We start from the raw sequence: 14,703 nt of genomic DNA, 5'->3' as shown, positions 1-14,703 counted from the left end.
ATCAGACACACTGTGTAACCCCAGTCAGATAAAATGATTGTAAAGTAATGCTATATCAGTACAGTTACCTTATTAACAAAAACTGTGAAAACAGAGGAAAATGCACGAATGGTACAGATACGGAATAAACCACAAGAACAACTGGAGAGACAACAGCAAAAATAAAGCACAAGCAACAGCAAAAAAGAAAAAGAAAAAGCAAGTGTTCACAACAACCCACAACAACAACAATATTCAGGGTTCAGAACAAGATTAACAATGACAATGGCTTAAAGAATAAACAGCAAAACCATGAAAATAAACAGCACTTGTAAACATTAACGAATGGCGACAGCAGTGAGGGTGACCCTCTGTCAGCTCTGTTCGATGTCACCACTGACCTTTTTACCATCATCATCTTCATCATCATCATCTTCCTCACTCTCAGCTTCCATCTCTGTTAAAATTAAACAAGTCTTCATCATCTCTTCATCTCTTTGTCTTTTTTTTCCAGATATAAAAGGCCAGAATAACACAGTTATTCAGCTGACACAAGAACAGGATTTGCATTCTGCTTTTCAAGCAGAATGCAAATAAAATACCCTCACATAAATACTTCAGTTTAATGAGATGTGTCCTAAAGCTGCTGAAAAGAGCTAGAGACTGATAAAAGTATTCACTGGAGGAAACTTAGCCTGTGAACAGCTAATCAGGTGTGATTGATATAATCATCCAGGAATTACCCATTATCATGACTGTTTGGTAGCAATTTAGCATATGCCTAAGAGCAAGGACAACAGGTTTTCTCCTGAGCTGTACAATAAAATCTGTGCACAAATAAACTAACAGTAGATAATCATGCATAGCATCTGAGTAACACATGACAAAGTCAAATTTGTGCACCAAAGAGCAGAATATAAACCAAGCAGATAGCGGAAGGCGTGTAAACAGCCCTCTGCTTTAACTTCTCTGGTGCTGATTATTCAGCCCACTCAGGCAGTCGTTGTCTAAAGGGTCACGGCCACTGTATGAGCATGAATTTCAGTACAGATGCCAGTCTGATCTTCATGCACGGTTGTGCTCTCAATTGCTGTCCTGTTTTCAGAATCTGCATGTCAAACATGTCAATAAGGCTCCCTTATTTCCCTCTGCTCTGCTATTTAATTGCTGAAAAGAGCTTCAGACCTCATCTGGGATGTCCTGCTCATTAAGCATCCCTGATGAGGTGGAGTAGATAATACTTCAGGACAAAGGATTTTAGAAAAAGTCATGATGGAAATTGTGGTTTAAAGAAATGTACTGTCCTCTGACAGTGACCTTTCAGAAAACTAAACACTACAAAATGATTTGGGGCAGTAATCACATTATTTTTCCTGGGTCTTTAAAACATAATCAAATTTCTCAGGGACAGTGCTGAAGCTCCAGCCACTGCGCCTTTTTCAAATGATGCTGATTACCCGATGACTCATGTTTGTGAGGACATACGTCTGCTGAATGTGAAAACACTTTGAAAGACACACAGAGAAAGCATTTTTTGGACATCTGATGCCCTTAAGTTACAGCCTGAATATGCCTGGGTTTTTAACATTTCTCCAGCCCCGTGCAGCTGTTGAAACCACAGAAGAATTTACTGTCTGTTGTATTTTTTCATACAAAGGCTGTCGCAGCTGAATACATTTCACTTGGATTTCTGGGCTGAAAAAAAGTCCTTTTGTCTTTGTGTCTTACCTCCTGTGTTGTTGCTAGGAGACACTGGTTCATTGCTCTGATTGGCAGGTTGGTCCATCAGTCTCTTTGTGTCTGTGTTATTGGAAGGTTTGTGGGATTTCTTGTTCTTGATGAGAATTTTGCCCATCAGCTCCTGAGGACTGGGCAGAGGGACACCTGGCTCCAGCTGCAAATACACACAATAGACGAGAAAACAAAGACAGAAAAGAGAGAAATTAATTTAAACTGCAGTCTGATCACAAAATACACACTTTGAACACTTTCACGTGTCAGTATTTCTTACAGGGTATTTGTCCAGAGGGTCAATCAGCAGAGCTTCTCCAAAAATGGATCGACAGTATTCGGCCATTTTAGCCTGCTGCTTCAACCTGATAGATGGGTAAATGGAAAATTAGAGATATAAATAAAAAGATCTTATGATTCAATCAGGATATTACAGACATAAATAATGAGATTCTCACGAGTCCACGTGGTTTTCAAAAGACAGGATCACAGGGAAGGGTGAGGTCTTGAAGGCGCATTCTGCAATAGCTTCAATCACCTCCTAGAAAATGAAAGACAAAAACACATAGGTGGGTTGCAAAGTGGCTTGCAGATATTCAGAAACTCAAGGCAGGCTTTTGAGGGAAGACCTTACATATTTAAGTAAGACAGTGTTGTAATGCATCTATTACAACAGCATGGCTTCGTAGTAGAAGAGCCCTGTTAAACTGGCCATCCCACAGTCCAGATCATGAAACAAAAATTACAGAGTCAGGACTGTTGAACATCTAGAATCCTATGTGAGACAAAAGTCCAGCAATGGTGTGGACGTGTAGATTTCCAGTTTGTTGAGACATGATTCTGCCTCTTCTTACAATGGTACATTTTGTTAGTTTCATCATTTGACATGTTTTCTATGTTGTATTGTGAATAAGATATGGGGTGTTTGCAATGCTATAGTTATTGTGAATTCTTATGGCCATGATAATCATGTACACAAAAAGTACAACAATCCCTCAGAGAAAATGAATGTTTTTAGCCTGCTTTTAAAAGTTAATGGTTGAAACATTTTATGTATTCTAGCAATCAGGACCATTCAAAACAAACACAAGCTGGCCTCTTTAACAAGCAGAAGATCTAAGCCAGATGACTAAGAGGTTGTAATTAGCTCTTAAACAGTCCAGAATCATTGCAGATGGTTTGGCATTTTCATACAGCCACAAAAACAATGTGAGCAATCAAATTCAGAAGGTTTTAATCCAGTTCTATTTATATTTCAACAGCACCAAGACCATTATTGTCCATGTTACAACATTATAGACAAAAAAACAATAACTGCCCTATGAGCAAATGCTTGGCGAGAGTGTGGAGAAAAAAAAATCCTTTAAACAGGAAGATGTCCAGCAAAAACTGCTTGAGGGAGGGGCAGCCATCTGCTATGGCTGCTTTTGGTGACTGGGAAGCAAAGAGAGAAAAGAAGAGCATATAGACCAAACAACCAAGAGGATTAAGACGAACCTTCTGGAGAGAAAACACAAAACTGTACCAAACATTTGCTTAAATGGCTTCCTAAATGTGCACTCTTAAGTTGCATGATAAGTCTGTGGCTGATTTCATTCACACTTAGACACACCTTAAAGGAGATTTCTGAGGTCATGGTGAATCCATGAGTGATGACAGGTTCCTCCTCAGCAGTCCGTCCTTTCCACACATCCAATTCCACACAGCGGCACCCGGCCAACAGAACTTGCCTGTACATTTCTACTGAGGAGCTCCCGGCCAGCTGGCCCGCTGAAACACAAGGACAAGAACAAATGATGCAAAACAAAGCTATAGATTTAAATAAAAAGCTACTTCCTGGAAGTATGTCTGTGTAGGCTCTCAGTCACTGAGGTCATGGTAGACTTGAGGACTTGAAAAGAAGGAAATGACTTCTTTTTGCTTTGTTAGAATGTTTCATCTCTCATCCAAGAGTCTTCTTTGGTTCTAAAACAACTCATGAAGCGTACCAGGTATTTCAAAAATAGCAGGATTGCTGATCCCGAAGGTTGTTGGTCCACTATTTGTCATGTGAGTAGTCACATGAGCCAAGGTGTGAAATAATGCATGGATTATTAGAGTCACACCTTGTCTCCTTGTGTAATATACAACCAGTTCCATCAAATATTTTCCTTTTTTCTAACTGTTGGACAAGCAGGGAGTTTGCATGCTTATAGAAGCAGAAGAAGCAGGAGACACTTGAATCCCACCAGGCCACGATTCCAACCTCTCTTTTTAGGCCATCTCGTTTTAGACTCAGGTGCAACAGGCCTCGGGTCTGTGCATAATTTTGATGAAACTGAAAAATGTTATGTGCGTGTTAAGTCGCTTTGTGCCCCATTTCCTTTGTGTCTTCAATAATGCTCAGCCTATTTGGAAAAATCTGGATGAGATCTGCATTTGGCTCATTTACATGCCATTAAAGTGCTTTTGTTGCTGCAAATCCATACTTGTTGTTTAGCAGAGGTATTTTTCTGGGATGTTGTTTAGCTCAGTGTCACTCTGAAAAACTATAATGGCTCTCTTAGTAGAGCTGTGTGTTGCCCCGATACTCTGCTTTGTTGGCAGAATTAAACTGTCAACTTGAAGAAGACTTTGGATGTATTTGAGTCACAACTAATAAAAAAGTTTGGTAATTCACCTTTTCTCCTGTTTGCATCAGTTATGAACTGAACAGACAAATATTTTATTTTATTTTCTTCACACTAATTTGTTCTCTCCCAAGAAGTTGCCGATGCCTATCAAAGAGATTGTATTTGGATCAGACCGGTGATGGAAAGTAATGGATTTATTGCTGAGCTTTTAGGACTTGTGCATGCGTACCTGTCAGGTAAGTATTATGCGATGAGTTGATGAAATAGTGAGATATCGGGAAGCTCATGTCTTCAGACTGATCCAGCTTGTCTGGTGGAATGACTCCATTCTCATCACTAGACAGATAACTGGAGAACGCCTGGAGGGAGATCTTGCCTAAAAATAATGTTCACACAAACAGAAAAGACAAAAAGTGAGAACCCCATTCCAACAAAAATCAGTTCAGGACAATAAAAACTGGCCACTTTGACTCTTACTGCATTTAGGCGTAATCAAGAAAATCTAATGAAGTTGGGAAAGTGAATTTGAAAGTGGCATAGTGTTTGGTGGCACACAGGCTGGTATTTCAGAAGATGCAACTCTTTTTTCCCACACAACCATCTCTAGTATTTACAGACAGAAAAAGAGAAAATAGCCAGTGAGCGTCAGCCCTCAGTGAAAAAAATGCTTTGTAAATGCCAGAGGTCAAAGGAGAATGACCGGACTGCTTTGAGCTGAAAGGAAAGCAGCAGAACTCAAATAACAGCTCAATATAACTACGGTACATCTCTGAATGCACAACATGTTGAACCTTGAAGCACATTGGCTACTGCAACAGAAAACCACACTGGGTGCCACTCCTGTCAGCTAAGAAAAGGAAATGATGCTACAGTTCATACAGGCTCACCAAAAGTGGACAACAGAATATTGGAAAAACTTTACCAGGTCTGAGAAGTCTCAACTTCTGCTGTAATATTCCGATGACAGGGTTTGGAGAAGAAACCATTAAAAGATGGAATCATCTTGCCTTGTATCAACAGCTGCTGTCGGTGGTGTAATTGCGAGTGGGATATTTTCTTGGTACACTTTGATCCCTTTACTACTAATTTATCAACATTTAAATGCCAGACGAGTTTTGTTGCTGAACATGTCCATCCCTTTATGACCACAATGTGCCCATCTTCTGTCAGCTCACAAAGCTAATCATCTCAAACTGGTTTTGCCAACAAGACAATGAGTTTACTGTAATCAAATGGCCTCCATAGTCACCAGATTATCAGAGGACCTTTGGGACCTTGGGAATGAACGCCATTTTTCTATAAAAGATCCTGTCATTTGGTGATGATAATGATGGAGCGCACAGTCTGACACGACTGTCCACAATGCTGTTTGGTGTTCAGTTGGGCTGAGATCTGTAAATGTTAGCGTCATAGCATCATAGTCATACTCTTTAAACCCTTTAGTGACTTGTCGCCATCCTAGAATAAAGCTTCAGCTTTTAAATTTAAAATTTCTCAACCCTCCTCTATAAGTAATTTCTAATTTCTGATAAGGAAATATAATATAATATGAACATAATCATCATTTCTTATATAGCAGCACTGTTATCTTATAGGTGAAAAAAAAACAGTAGTTGATGTTTGATACAAAGTAGATACCTAAATTTCTTCTGGTAGGATCTACACAAATTACAGAGTTAGTATGTAGGTGGGTTAGAAAGGTAAAAAGTAAAAAAAAAACAAAAAACAAACAAACACATAAAACCTCCAGCAAAATCTGCTTGTCTAAGTGTGTACCTGTCTTCAGTTGTGCCTGGTCATGTTGATACCTCTCCATCGCAGTGTGCGTCTGTGCAGGACGAAGAGGTGGGTAGAGGATTTCATTGAGCCTTGGGTCTCTCTGCTTATTGTTGATGAACTCTGTCATCTGATCGACTGACAGCATCCCATCATTGGCTCCTCTGCAGAGCGGAGCAGAGTCAGGTTGAAAGCGAAAGCATTAGAGGATAAACCTTCTCAGAAATTTGTATGCTGTTTGTGTATTTTTGTGGAACCACTGCTGGAGTGCTGCTTAACCTCATATTCTTGAAAAACAGATTTTAAATGGGAAGAGTGCTATTGTATTGGTTTTATCAATTGATTAAATCAGTTAAGTTAAATCAATTTATAATGGTTTAGGAAGTCTGTAGAAACTGGAATACGTCAACATGTTTTGTTGTGTGATGAGAAACCACTAGAACAAATGTACAAGTGGTATGCTGCATAACTCTGCCAGTTCTCACATTGTACAGATTTATCTACTTCTTTCCAAAGCTAGAAAAAAATCCAGATACAGAGAACTACTACTACAAGTACAAGTGTAGTACAAGTACCACAAAAATTATTGCTAAACATTTAAATTATTTTATTATTATCATTCTTTATTGATTCCAGTTTCTTCGATGCAAAAATGCCCTGTGATAATATTTGAGAACAACTAGATGATACACCTCAATTTCTTTTAATATCAAGTTGTTATTCCAAGTGTGACAATATGATGTGAAATTTCAGAATTTGAGATCTCCCAATGGTTAAGGTCTCAGTCACACAGGCCTAGAGACCTGTTGGCACTCATCTAGCAACCACGAGTCATGCGGGAAAAGTGTGTTTTCTGCGACTAGTAAGCGAGTGGTTGGTGGAGATTGCTGACAGTGTCTTGTGTGAAACTGGTAGTAAAGAGGCATATGATGATGCACTGAAAACCTGGTGATTGCTGCGGTCATTACTAGGCTACAAGTAGTTTGCATACATGTTTGCAGTTTCACTGCAGCTCGGAGAGAAAAAGGCAGAATGTCTATTTTGCAGAATAGACATTTTTTTCCTGGTGATCAGTGGTGGCCAGGGGGTTGTTGACTGGTCTTAAGGAGGTCTTAATCATCATATCTTCCCAACTGCATATCAACTTGAAATAGAAAAAAATTGTGACGTATCGTCTTGTTGTTCAAGAAATTATTACAAATAGATTCAGATTTAGACACCTTTCTGGTTCCAGGGACACAATTACATTCAAAAAATTCCAGGATCAGGATTTGGATGGGCTCCAGAAAGCTAATTACTTCTAACAAACTGGTCCCGTTGCATAACATCATTGGCAGAGAGGCTATATTAGTGTTAAGAATATGATTACTGCTGCAAAGCTAAAGATCAACCAGTTTCTTCAATCCCTGTCTGTCTCTACAAGTGGGACAGACGATGAATCATTATTCACGATTTTTCTGATATCAAAAAAATTGGCCTGAAGCAAATAACAACTTTTCATTTTGTAGAGTAGCTTCTTCATCTTTAATACATCTATTAGCTGAGTAGAGGTCAGTGGCTGCAGCAAAAGCTCAAGCTCAAGTTATTTTCTGTTTACTTACTGCAGTTTGAAGATGTTCCCAAGCTCAGGGCGAGGGCACAGACTGTCCAAGAAGTTCCGGTAAACTTCAAGTGTTAAGTCTTCCAGTTTGATGCTGTCACCCTGTCAAATACAAAGAACATGGGCATTAATTATTGATAATGCCAACTGCAAAACAAAGTTCAAAAACCTTTTTAAAATGCAACTTTCCCTCCAACATGTCTTCTTCAAAAACAACCTTTCTGTGCTCACAGGAATATTCAATGTGTGATTCATGTAAAATCAACACGAATCTGTTTTGAATTGGAAGTGGCTGCTTGAAAACTTGATGACCCAGATATCTGAGCTTATTTCACCCATCCATGCACCGTGAGTCATTCTGGACAAAACCAACAGACAAAAGCTTCAACAGCAAGCAGAAAACCGAGAAGAAAGGATAAAGAGAAAAAGAGAGAAAAAAACAAAAAACTTTGTGAGTCTAATATGTAGTTATCCATGAAAACAGAGAAGCTTTTCATGTGTCTCTTTCATTCCCTGCCACCTATAATAATACAAACTAACTGAAGTATTTACCCGTCCATAGGGCAGTTTGCAGCTCTCCAGGGCATTCTCGACTCTTTTTCTGTCCGATGAAAACAGCCGAACAATACTGAAACAGACAGTGGTGCAACAATATTATGAACATGCCACCAACCCAAAACCCATATTTTTACTTTCCGTAATAACCTCTACATATTCTTCTCTCCAACTAATGGGCCAACATTTATGGTGCTAATCCTCCATAACGGTTCTTGAAATGCAACTATTCTCCCGTGTACGCAATTTCACTTTGGCAAATCTCACCCTCTTCACTCGAGCCCGGTGCTTCGACTGTGCAAACTGTCAAACCGTGCGGGCTTTCTTAAAACTCTACTCCCTCGGCTTCTTAGATATCAGCTGACCTTAATTCTGCTCTCAGTTTGCTTCTAAAATACAGCTTCCTGTCATAACTGTATTATCCATCTCATGCTCTGGCAGTGGTTGATTACCAGGTCAGTGCTGAATTAAGCACCTTCATGAATCCTGTCCCTGTTTTTGCTTCCCCAAGTGCACATGGAATTAAGTTTATTTTTGGAAGCAAGGGACAGGAAAGAGCAAAGTTAAAGTTTGTGCGTGTCTCTGAAGATTTCGTCAGGCTAATTCCTCACGTTCCCAACCATATACTGTAACATGTGCCTCAAAGCGAATGCTCGTGCAGAACCACTGAGTGAGGCTTGGGGATCTAATAATTATTGGGAACTCACTTCTTGACAGGAATTCTCCCCTCTGCATTCGGCTGAAGAGTTAACTTGATGTACCTGAAACAGAAAAATTAGAGAAGGTGTCAGTTTCAAAGGGTGAAGTAGCAAAAGTGGTCGGGCAAATGGGTCAGCGGTGTGTGTGAATGAAGCATTTTGCAAAACCATTAAGATTAAAAGATTTGCAGAAAATAGGTTTCAAAAAGCTGTCAGGAAGCAGCAGGGATGATTAAGTTTATCACAAAGGACTCAGTATTTTTTTTATTAACCTCCAAACCCCACAAATCCACATCTGTGCTTCCCTTTAAGGCATATACTGTTTAATAAAACAAACAAGCGCGTGCATTGATGAGTGTGTGCGTACTCACGCTTTCAGCAGACTCTGATCTCTGTTGAGATTGTGGCTCAGCAGGTTGGAAGACAGAGAAAACAGTTCCTCACACCACACCTACAAAAAAACGAAACACAAAAACAGTCACACGCTGCATCATCATTATCATCGCAATTAGTCATGGTCACGGTCGCTTTAATGAGCTCAGCACCTTGGCTTCGTCCTCCTGCGAAGCGATGAAGTTAAGCTGGTTGACGTTTACAAGGTCTGAAGCCGTAACCACGGTAACCATGCGGTTCTCCAGCCTACCAACCAGGTTTCCCACATCGAGCAGCTCCCGCAGCTTAGCCTCCTATTGGACGACACAGAGTGAAAGCTGTCAGCGGAATCAGAGCCACGAGGGAGGCATGCACTGTAGAGAGGAGACGGATGAAAGTGAGGGGAGCTGGAGGGATGCGGGGACGGCTGAGACCATTTGAGGCAGTTTATTTGCATCTATTTTTACCCAGTGTGACATGTTGTTTGTAACATACAGTGTGTTATATGTGTAAAGAGAGTGCAGACTGAACCTGATATTAAATCAGGTGATCAAACAGAGAAAGATGTTTTTGTGGAAAGTAAGGAAATAAAAATAATTTAATGTTTGTCACCTTCCTCAAGAGGGGCTCCACATTTTCTCCAGTTTTTCTGATTGAAGAGGGTATCGTCATCCCTCATGCAAGTCTTGAGTTTCCTCTTATTTTTTTGTATTTTTCTAGTAAAATGGGAAATAGGTACAGCGACTCATTGAAACTTATGGAAATATATATGGAAATACAGTATATAAGGGAAAATCAGAGTCTGTACCATTCTAACGAGGCTGAAAGTCAACACTGGGTATACAAAGCAACCTCTGTTCTTCAGCGCAGCCTGAATTCTCCTAGGCAAATTTTCAAGTAGTCTTCAGGAATAGTTCTCCGGGGTTCTTGAAGGAGATTCCTCTTATTCCAGTCAAGATGATACACAGTGTTTCAATAATGTTAAGGTACGGGCTCTGGAGAGGCCATTCCTACTATATGCCATCTTACTGATAGTATTACGTCGTATGTTTTTCTGTCTAAGACTGAAAGTGTGTTTGTGAACACTGCTGCCAGATACTTTTTAGATGCAACTGTCTGGTTTGTGACTGAAATGCAGTCCCAGGACATGATGGAAAAAAATAAAAAAATGTGAAAATACAAAGACTGGTCATGTATAATGGCTGGATGGGAAATAAGTAAGAAAGCAGCCAATAGCTGGAGAATTATTGCTCAAGGACATTTTAAAAAGTACTAAAAAGTCTGGTGCCTTGGAAGCAAAATGTAAGAAATGAGAGGCCAGTTTGGGAGACATCAGTATAGTCTTGAATTCTGTTAGTACCATGATCTTGTGGGTTAAACCTTATGCTAAATAGTGCTGCCGCAGGTGTAGATTTCAGGAAAGCTGATTTTACATGTCCATCAGTGATATAAAGCGCATCATTCACATTTTCATAAAGAAGTTTGTTGCCTGGCGGCAAAGAGGTCCTGGGTTCAGATCCATCAACCAGACTGGTGCTTTTCTGTGTCCCTGTGTGGGTTCTCTCTGGGTACTCTGGCACCCCACTACATGCATTTTAACTGGTGAATCAAAATTGCCTGTAGGCTTCAAAGTAATTGTGAATGGTTGTCTGTCTCTTTGTGTTAGCCCTGTGATGGCAGGTGATCTGCCCAATGTGTGTATGCCATGAGGTGATGGCACACCAGCCATGTCTCCTATTGCGTATTTATTGAGGAAAGATGTGAAATCACTGATTTAAAATTTTTTTTTTCAAGGATTTCGGTTTGTTAAATGTTTTTGCGTTTTCTTTTTTGTTTCGGTTTAATGTTCAATCTTGTGATTATCCAGTTAAATTCCCTCCTCACATGGTGGCACATCATTTTCAGGATGACAAAGTAAAAGCAGGGGTAGAGGAGGACCAGGGGGAGGAGATTATTAGAGACTTATGAGGCAGTCACAGTAACAATCAAGGATTAAAATCATTAAGAAACCCAGTCAGGCAAATATTATGGCTGCCCTCGAACAAAATATATCAGATGCTTTGCTATTTATGAAAGCAAAGCACAAGTCTTCTATTGAAGTAGGAAGCAAAGCAATAAATATAACATAAACGATAGTAGGTAACAGAAATAAAATCTAAAGTATTTCATGGTAGTAAAGAAAAAAAACTAGAGGCAATAAAAAACATCAACTCATTATAAAAGCACGAATGCTGTAATGTCAGGTACGAGAACTAATGCAAAAGTTAAGTCGAATATTAAAAATTTAATGAATAAAACATCACATTCTGCTGCATAAGAGGAGCAACTGTTGGGTGAGAGGTCACTGGCTACAGAGATGCAGTAGGAGGATTGAAAATTGCAATGCAGGAAGGACACAGCATACATTTCACACGTGCAGGGTCAAGTAGAGGTGAATATAAGCAGAGAAATGACAGTACCTTGGGTGTTTTCGTGCTTCTGCCTGTTCTGACATCTTTTACCAGGGTCAGGTCCAACAGCTCTGTGTCCTAATGAAAACACACCCACACATGCAGCACAAACACACACACAGTCAGCTGTTATCTGGGAGCTAAAGGCCTCCTCCTGTTTCCTGTTGAGGATTTAAGCCCACCTGGAAAGAAAGTGTGCATGTATGTGTGCAATGGCATGCTGTCTTATATACTTGCTTTTTGCATACCTCTTTAAAGGTATCCACCCAGCCTTTGGCTGTACATTGTATCTCTACAGTTCTTGTATATGAATACATAACCCTAACATTCACAAGCCTCTTGATTAACAAAGGTAAAAAAAATAAATAAAATAAATTCCAACATTCTTGTAATAAATACCATTGTCTATGAAAAATAAAAACAGCTAATCACTGAATGGCATACAGTTTGTGCTTCTCATGCATTTGCATACTTTCAGGTGACAAAGCTAACCTCTGGGTTTTTGAACATCTGAGTGGTCACTTATGATCGCAAGGCGATTGCATACATCACCTGGTGGGAGGCAATCTGTCTCCAAATAATCACGGTCCAACTCAGACTGACTCACTCTCAAACAGGTTGGGGAGGCTTTGCAAGTAATTGATGTCTAATTTATGAACACTGACAGTTTGCCAATGTGTTGCAACCAATCTGAATCAGTCTGTGCTGCTGAGTGCAACTTGTCCGCTGTTCATGTCTTTGCAGTAGCTGACTCGACTCAGCTGGTTGAAAAACTAGCTGTATTCTGGTTATATCCTGAAATAAAAGCAGGGATGCTGAGTGTTTATGCCATTCTGCAGTTAAATCACCATCTTGCAGCAACTACCTCATTATTTGTGGAGGCCTTTATTAATATTTGTTCAAATCTATGTGGTTCTGATTTGACTGACTTTGAATGTAAGTATTTACTGTACTTTTCTGTGCAATGCAAATTTCTGTGTATGTAGATCGCAACAGAGTTGCTATTTTCACTGCTTTATCACAATAAATCATCATATTATCACATAAAGTTTGCATGTAATTACCAACCTGTTGCTATTTAACTGTAAGCTAACTCAGACTTGTGTCTGACCAAGTCAGTGTAACTACCATTTGAAGACAGGAACTGGCTGTGAGTGCTCACAAACTTCAAAGCAACCATTTCAAAGGCAAGAAAACTGTAAAATCATTACACATGGTGGGAAGGGCTTTGCTATGATCTCCAACTGCAGCATTTAGTTTATCTTTTTCTCTGCATTCCAAAAACATAACTGGTTATTGTTAGCACAATGAACCTCAATGTTGTAAATATCTATGCACTTTATGTAGTACATAAAGGTCACAGACATGACTATGTGGAAGAAAGATATGTTAGCATCTTATAGCAAAACATAACATAGCATAGCATAGCATAACAAAAACAGATAGATCAGACTTGGTTATATTTTTGTGTATGTAAGATTAGAATAAAATAATAATAAAACTGTTTCACAGGTGCACAAAAAAGAAAATGATTCAGACAACATTTAATCAAACTCAAAATGGAAAATTAATTTAAAAAACCAATCTTCATTAGCAAATTCATTTAGACAAATGTGCATAAAATAAGAAGGTAATGAAACATTTAATGATTCATCTTTGATTCAGAATCTAGTCTGAAAAAAGTTCCAGTTTTAATGACTGAAGTACTTTGACCTGAATATTGATGAGTCACCAAATCAATTAATGTCACTTTTTTGAGGCATCAAGCTAAATTTGTTCCTCATCATTTAATATCTAGAGCCAGTCTAAGAGAATTATATCTAAGACAGTTGATTTTTGTGCTTAACCTTGTTTTGGTCGGTCCAGTAGAGGTAAAACCCGTGTGGATCCACATGCAGAGTCACTGGAGTGACAGTGGACAAATCCTAGGGAGACAGGAGGCAGGTGGAGAGAATGAAATAATCATAAAACATCATAAAAACTCAAGAGAAAAATAATTCACGTATCTAATGCACTCATAAAAATGTTCTACTTTCTACTTGGTAGGGCGAGAAAATTATGTAAGAATACACTTGTCTGTGGTGGCATGAAGTGATAATACTGTAAGTGTCCAGAATCTTATTTTACTACTCACTACAGCGTGACCTCTTTTAAACAGGGAACACTAAGCGATTTCATTTTCATGTTACAGAAGTTCTTTTCAGCTGTCATAGCACTAACAATCTATCCATATTAACCCACCATGACAGTTCCTAATTGGCTCCAGGTGGATTCAGACAGAGCAGCTCTTCTGATGTTTTGCTGCTTGAAAAGTCATAGCATTTTATACACAGCAGGTGTCTCAGAGGACCGGTTACTGTGGCTAATTACTGGTTAAAAATAAAAGCACCTTGAAGCCTTGTGTAAATATCTGATATTGAATGGACAAAAATAATACTAAGTATTTTTTTATGGGGTTAAGCAGTTTGAATCCCAAAATTATTTGATAAACTGATGTTTTGGAGCTTGCAGCTGAATTGAAGATTCTTCAAGGGAGTGCAAAGATTTGTGACTATGTAAAGCTTTGAGTGTATACAGTTTAATAAATGTTTAATCAGAGTGGCTTCAATTGCTTTTCTGAAAAACAGAGATTGGGATTGGAGTGACTTTATTACAGGTACTGATGGAATCTTTTAACAGTTTTAGTTGCCATTAATCAAGCAAAAAGGTTCAAAAAATTTGATGTGACAGATAAAATATACCTTGAATTCAGCAACTTAAGCTGTACAAAATCAATAATACAATCAGTAGTAAGTGCTTCATGAATAACAGCAAAAAAGTCTAAATATTGAACAACACATACATGCCAGTGATGCCAGAAGAAGACAGCATGGCATCATATGCTCAGATCATATGTATGATCTGAGCAGAGTGAAGCACGATACCATGCA

General features: G+C 39.0%; 1 protein-coding gene across 1 annotated transcript in view; it reads right to left on the bottom strand.

The window, feature by feature from the left end:
* LOC116323555 (1-phosphatidylinositol 4,5-bisphosphate phosphodiesterase beta-1) overlaps positions 1-14,140 on the bottom strand; it is a 35,415-nt gene extending 21,275 nt beyond the window's left edge. The window contains exons 1-15 of the mRNA XM_039621431.1: positions 14,015-14,140; positions 13,621-13,698; positions 11,783-11,851; positions 9,497-9,637; positions 9,323-9,402; positions 8,961-9,014; positions 8,251-8,326; positions 7,700-7,800; positions 6,099-6,262; positions 4,552-4,698; positions 3,323-3,480; positions 2,169-2,251; positions 1,991-2,075; positions 1,708-1,873; positions 381-436 (exon numbers count right to left, since the gene is read on the bottom strand). Of these exons, the coding sequence (XP_039477365.1) occupies positions 381-436; positions 1,708-1,873; positions 1,991-2,075; positions 2,169-2,251; positions 3,323-3,480; positions 4,552-4,698; positions 6,099-6,262; positions 7,700-7,800; positions 8,251-8,326; positions 8,961-9,014; positions 9,323-9,402; positions 9,497-9,637; positions 11,783-11,851; positions 13,621-13,698; positions 14,015-14,017 (1,461 nt within the window). The 5' untranslated portion in view covers positions 14,018-14,140. The remainder of the gene's footprint in view (positions 1-380; positions 437-1,707; positions 1,874-1,990; positions 2,076-2,168; positions 2,252-3,322; positions 3,481-4,551; positions 4,699-6,098; positions 6,263-7,699; positions 7,801-8,250; positions 8,327-8,960; positions 9,015-9,322; positions 9,403-9,496; positions 9,638-11,782; positions 11,852-13,620; positions 13,699-14,014) is intronic.
* Between the last annotated feature and the right edge of the window lie 563 nt (positions 14,141-14,703).

The sequence above is a fragment of the Oreochromis aureus genome, linkage group 13 (genome assembly GCF_013358895.1).
Source record: "Oreochromis aureus strain Israel breed Guangdong linkage group 13, ZZ_aureus, whole genome shotgun sequence".
NCBI classification, from domain to species: domain Eukaryota; kingdom Metazoa; phylum Chordata; class Actinopteri; order Cichliformes; family Cichlidae; genus Oreochromis; species Oreochromis aureus.
This window is presented reverse-complemented; position numbering and strand designations above follow the sequence as displayed.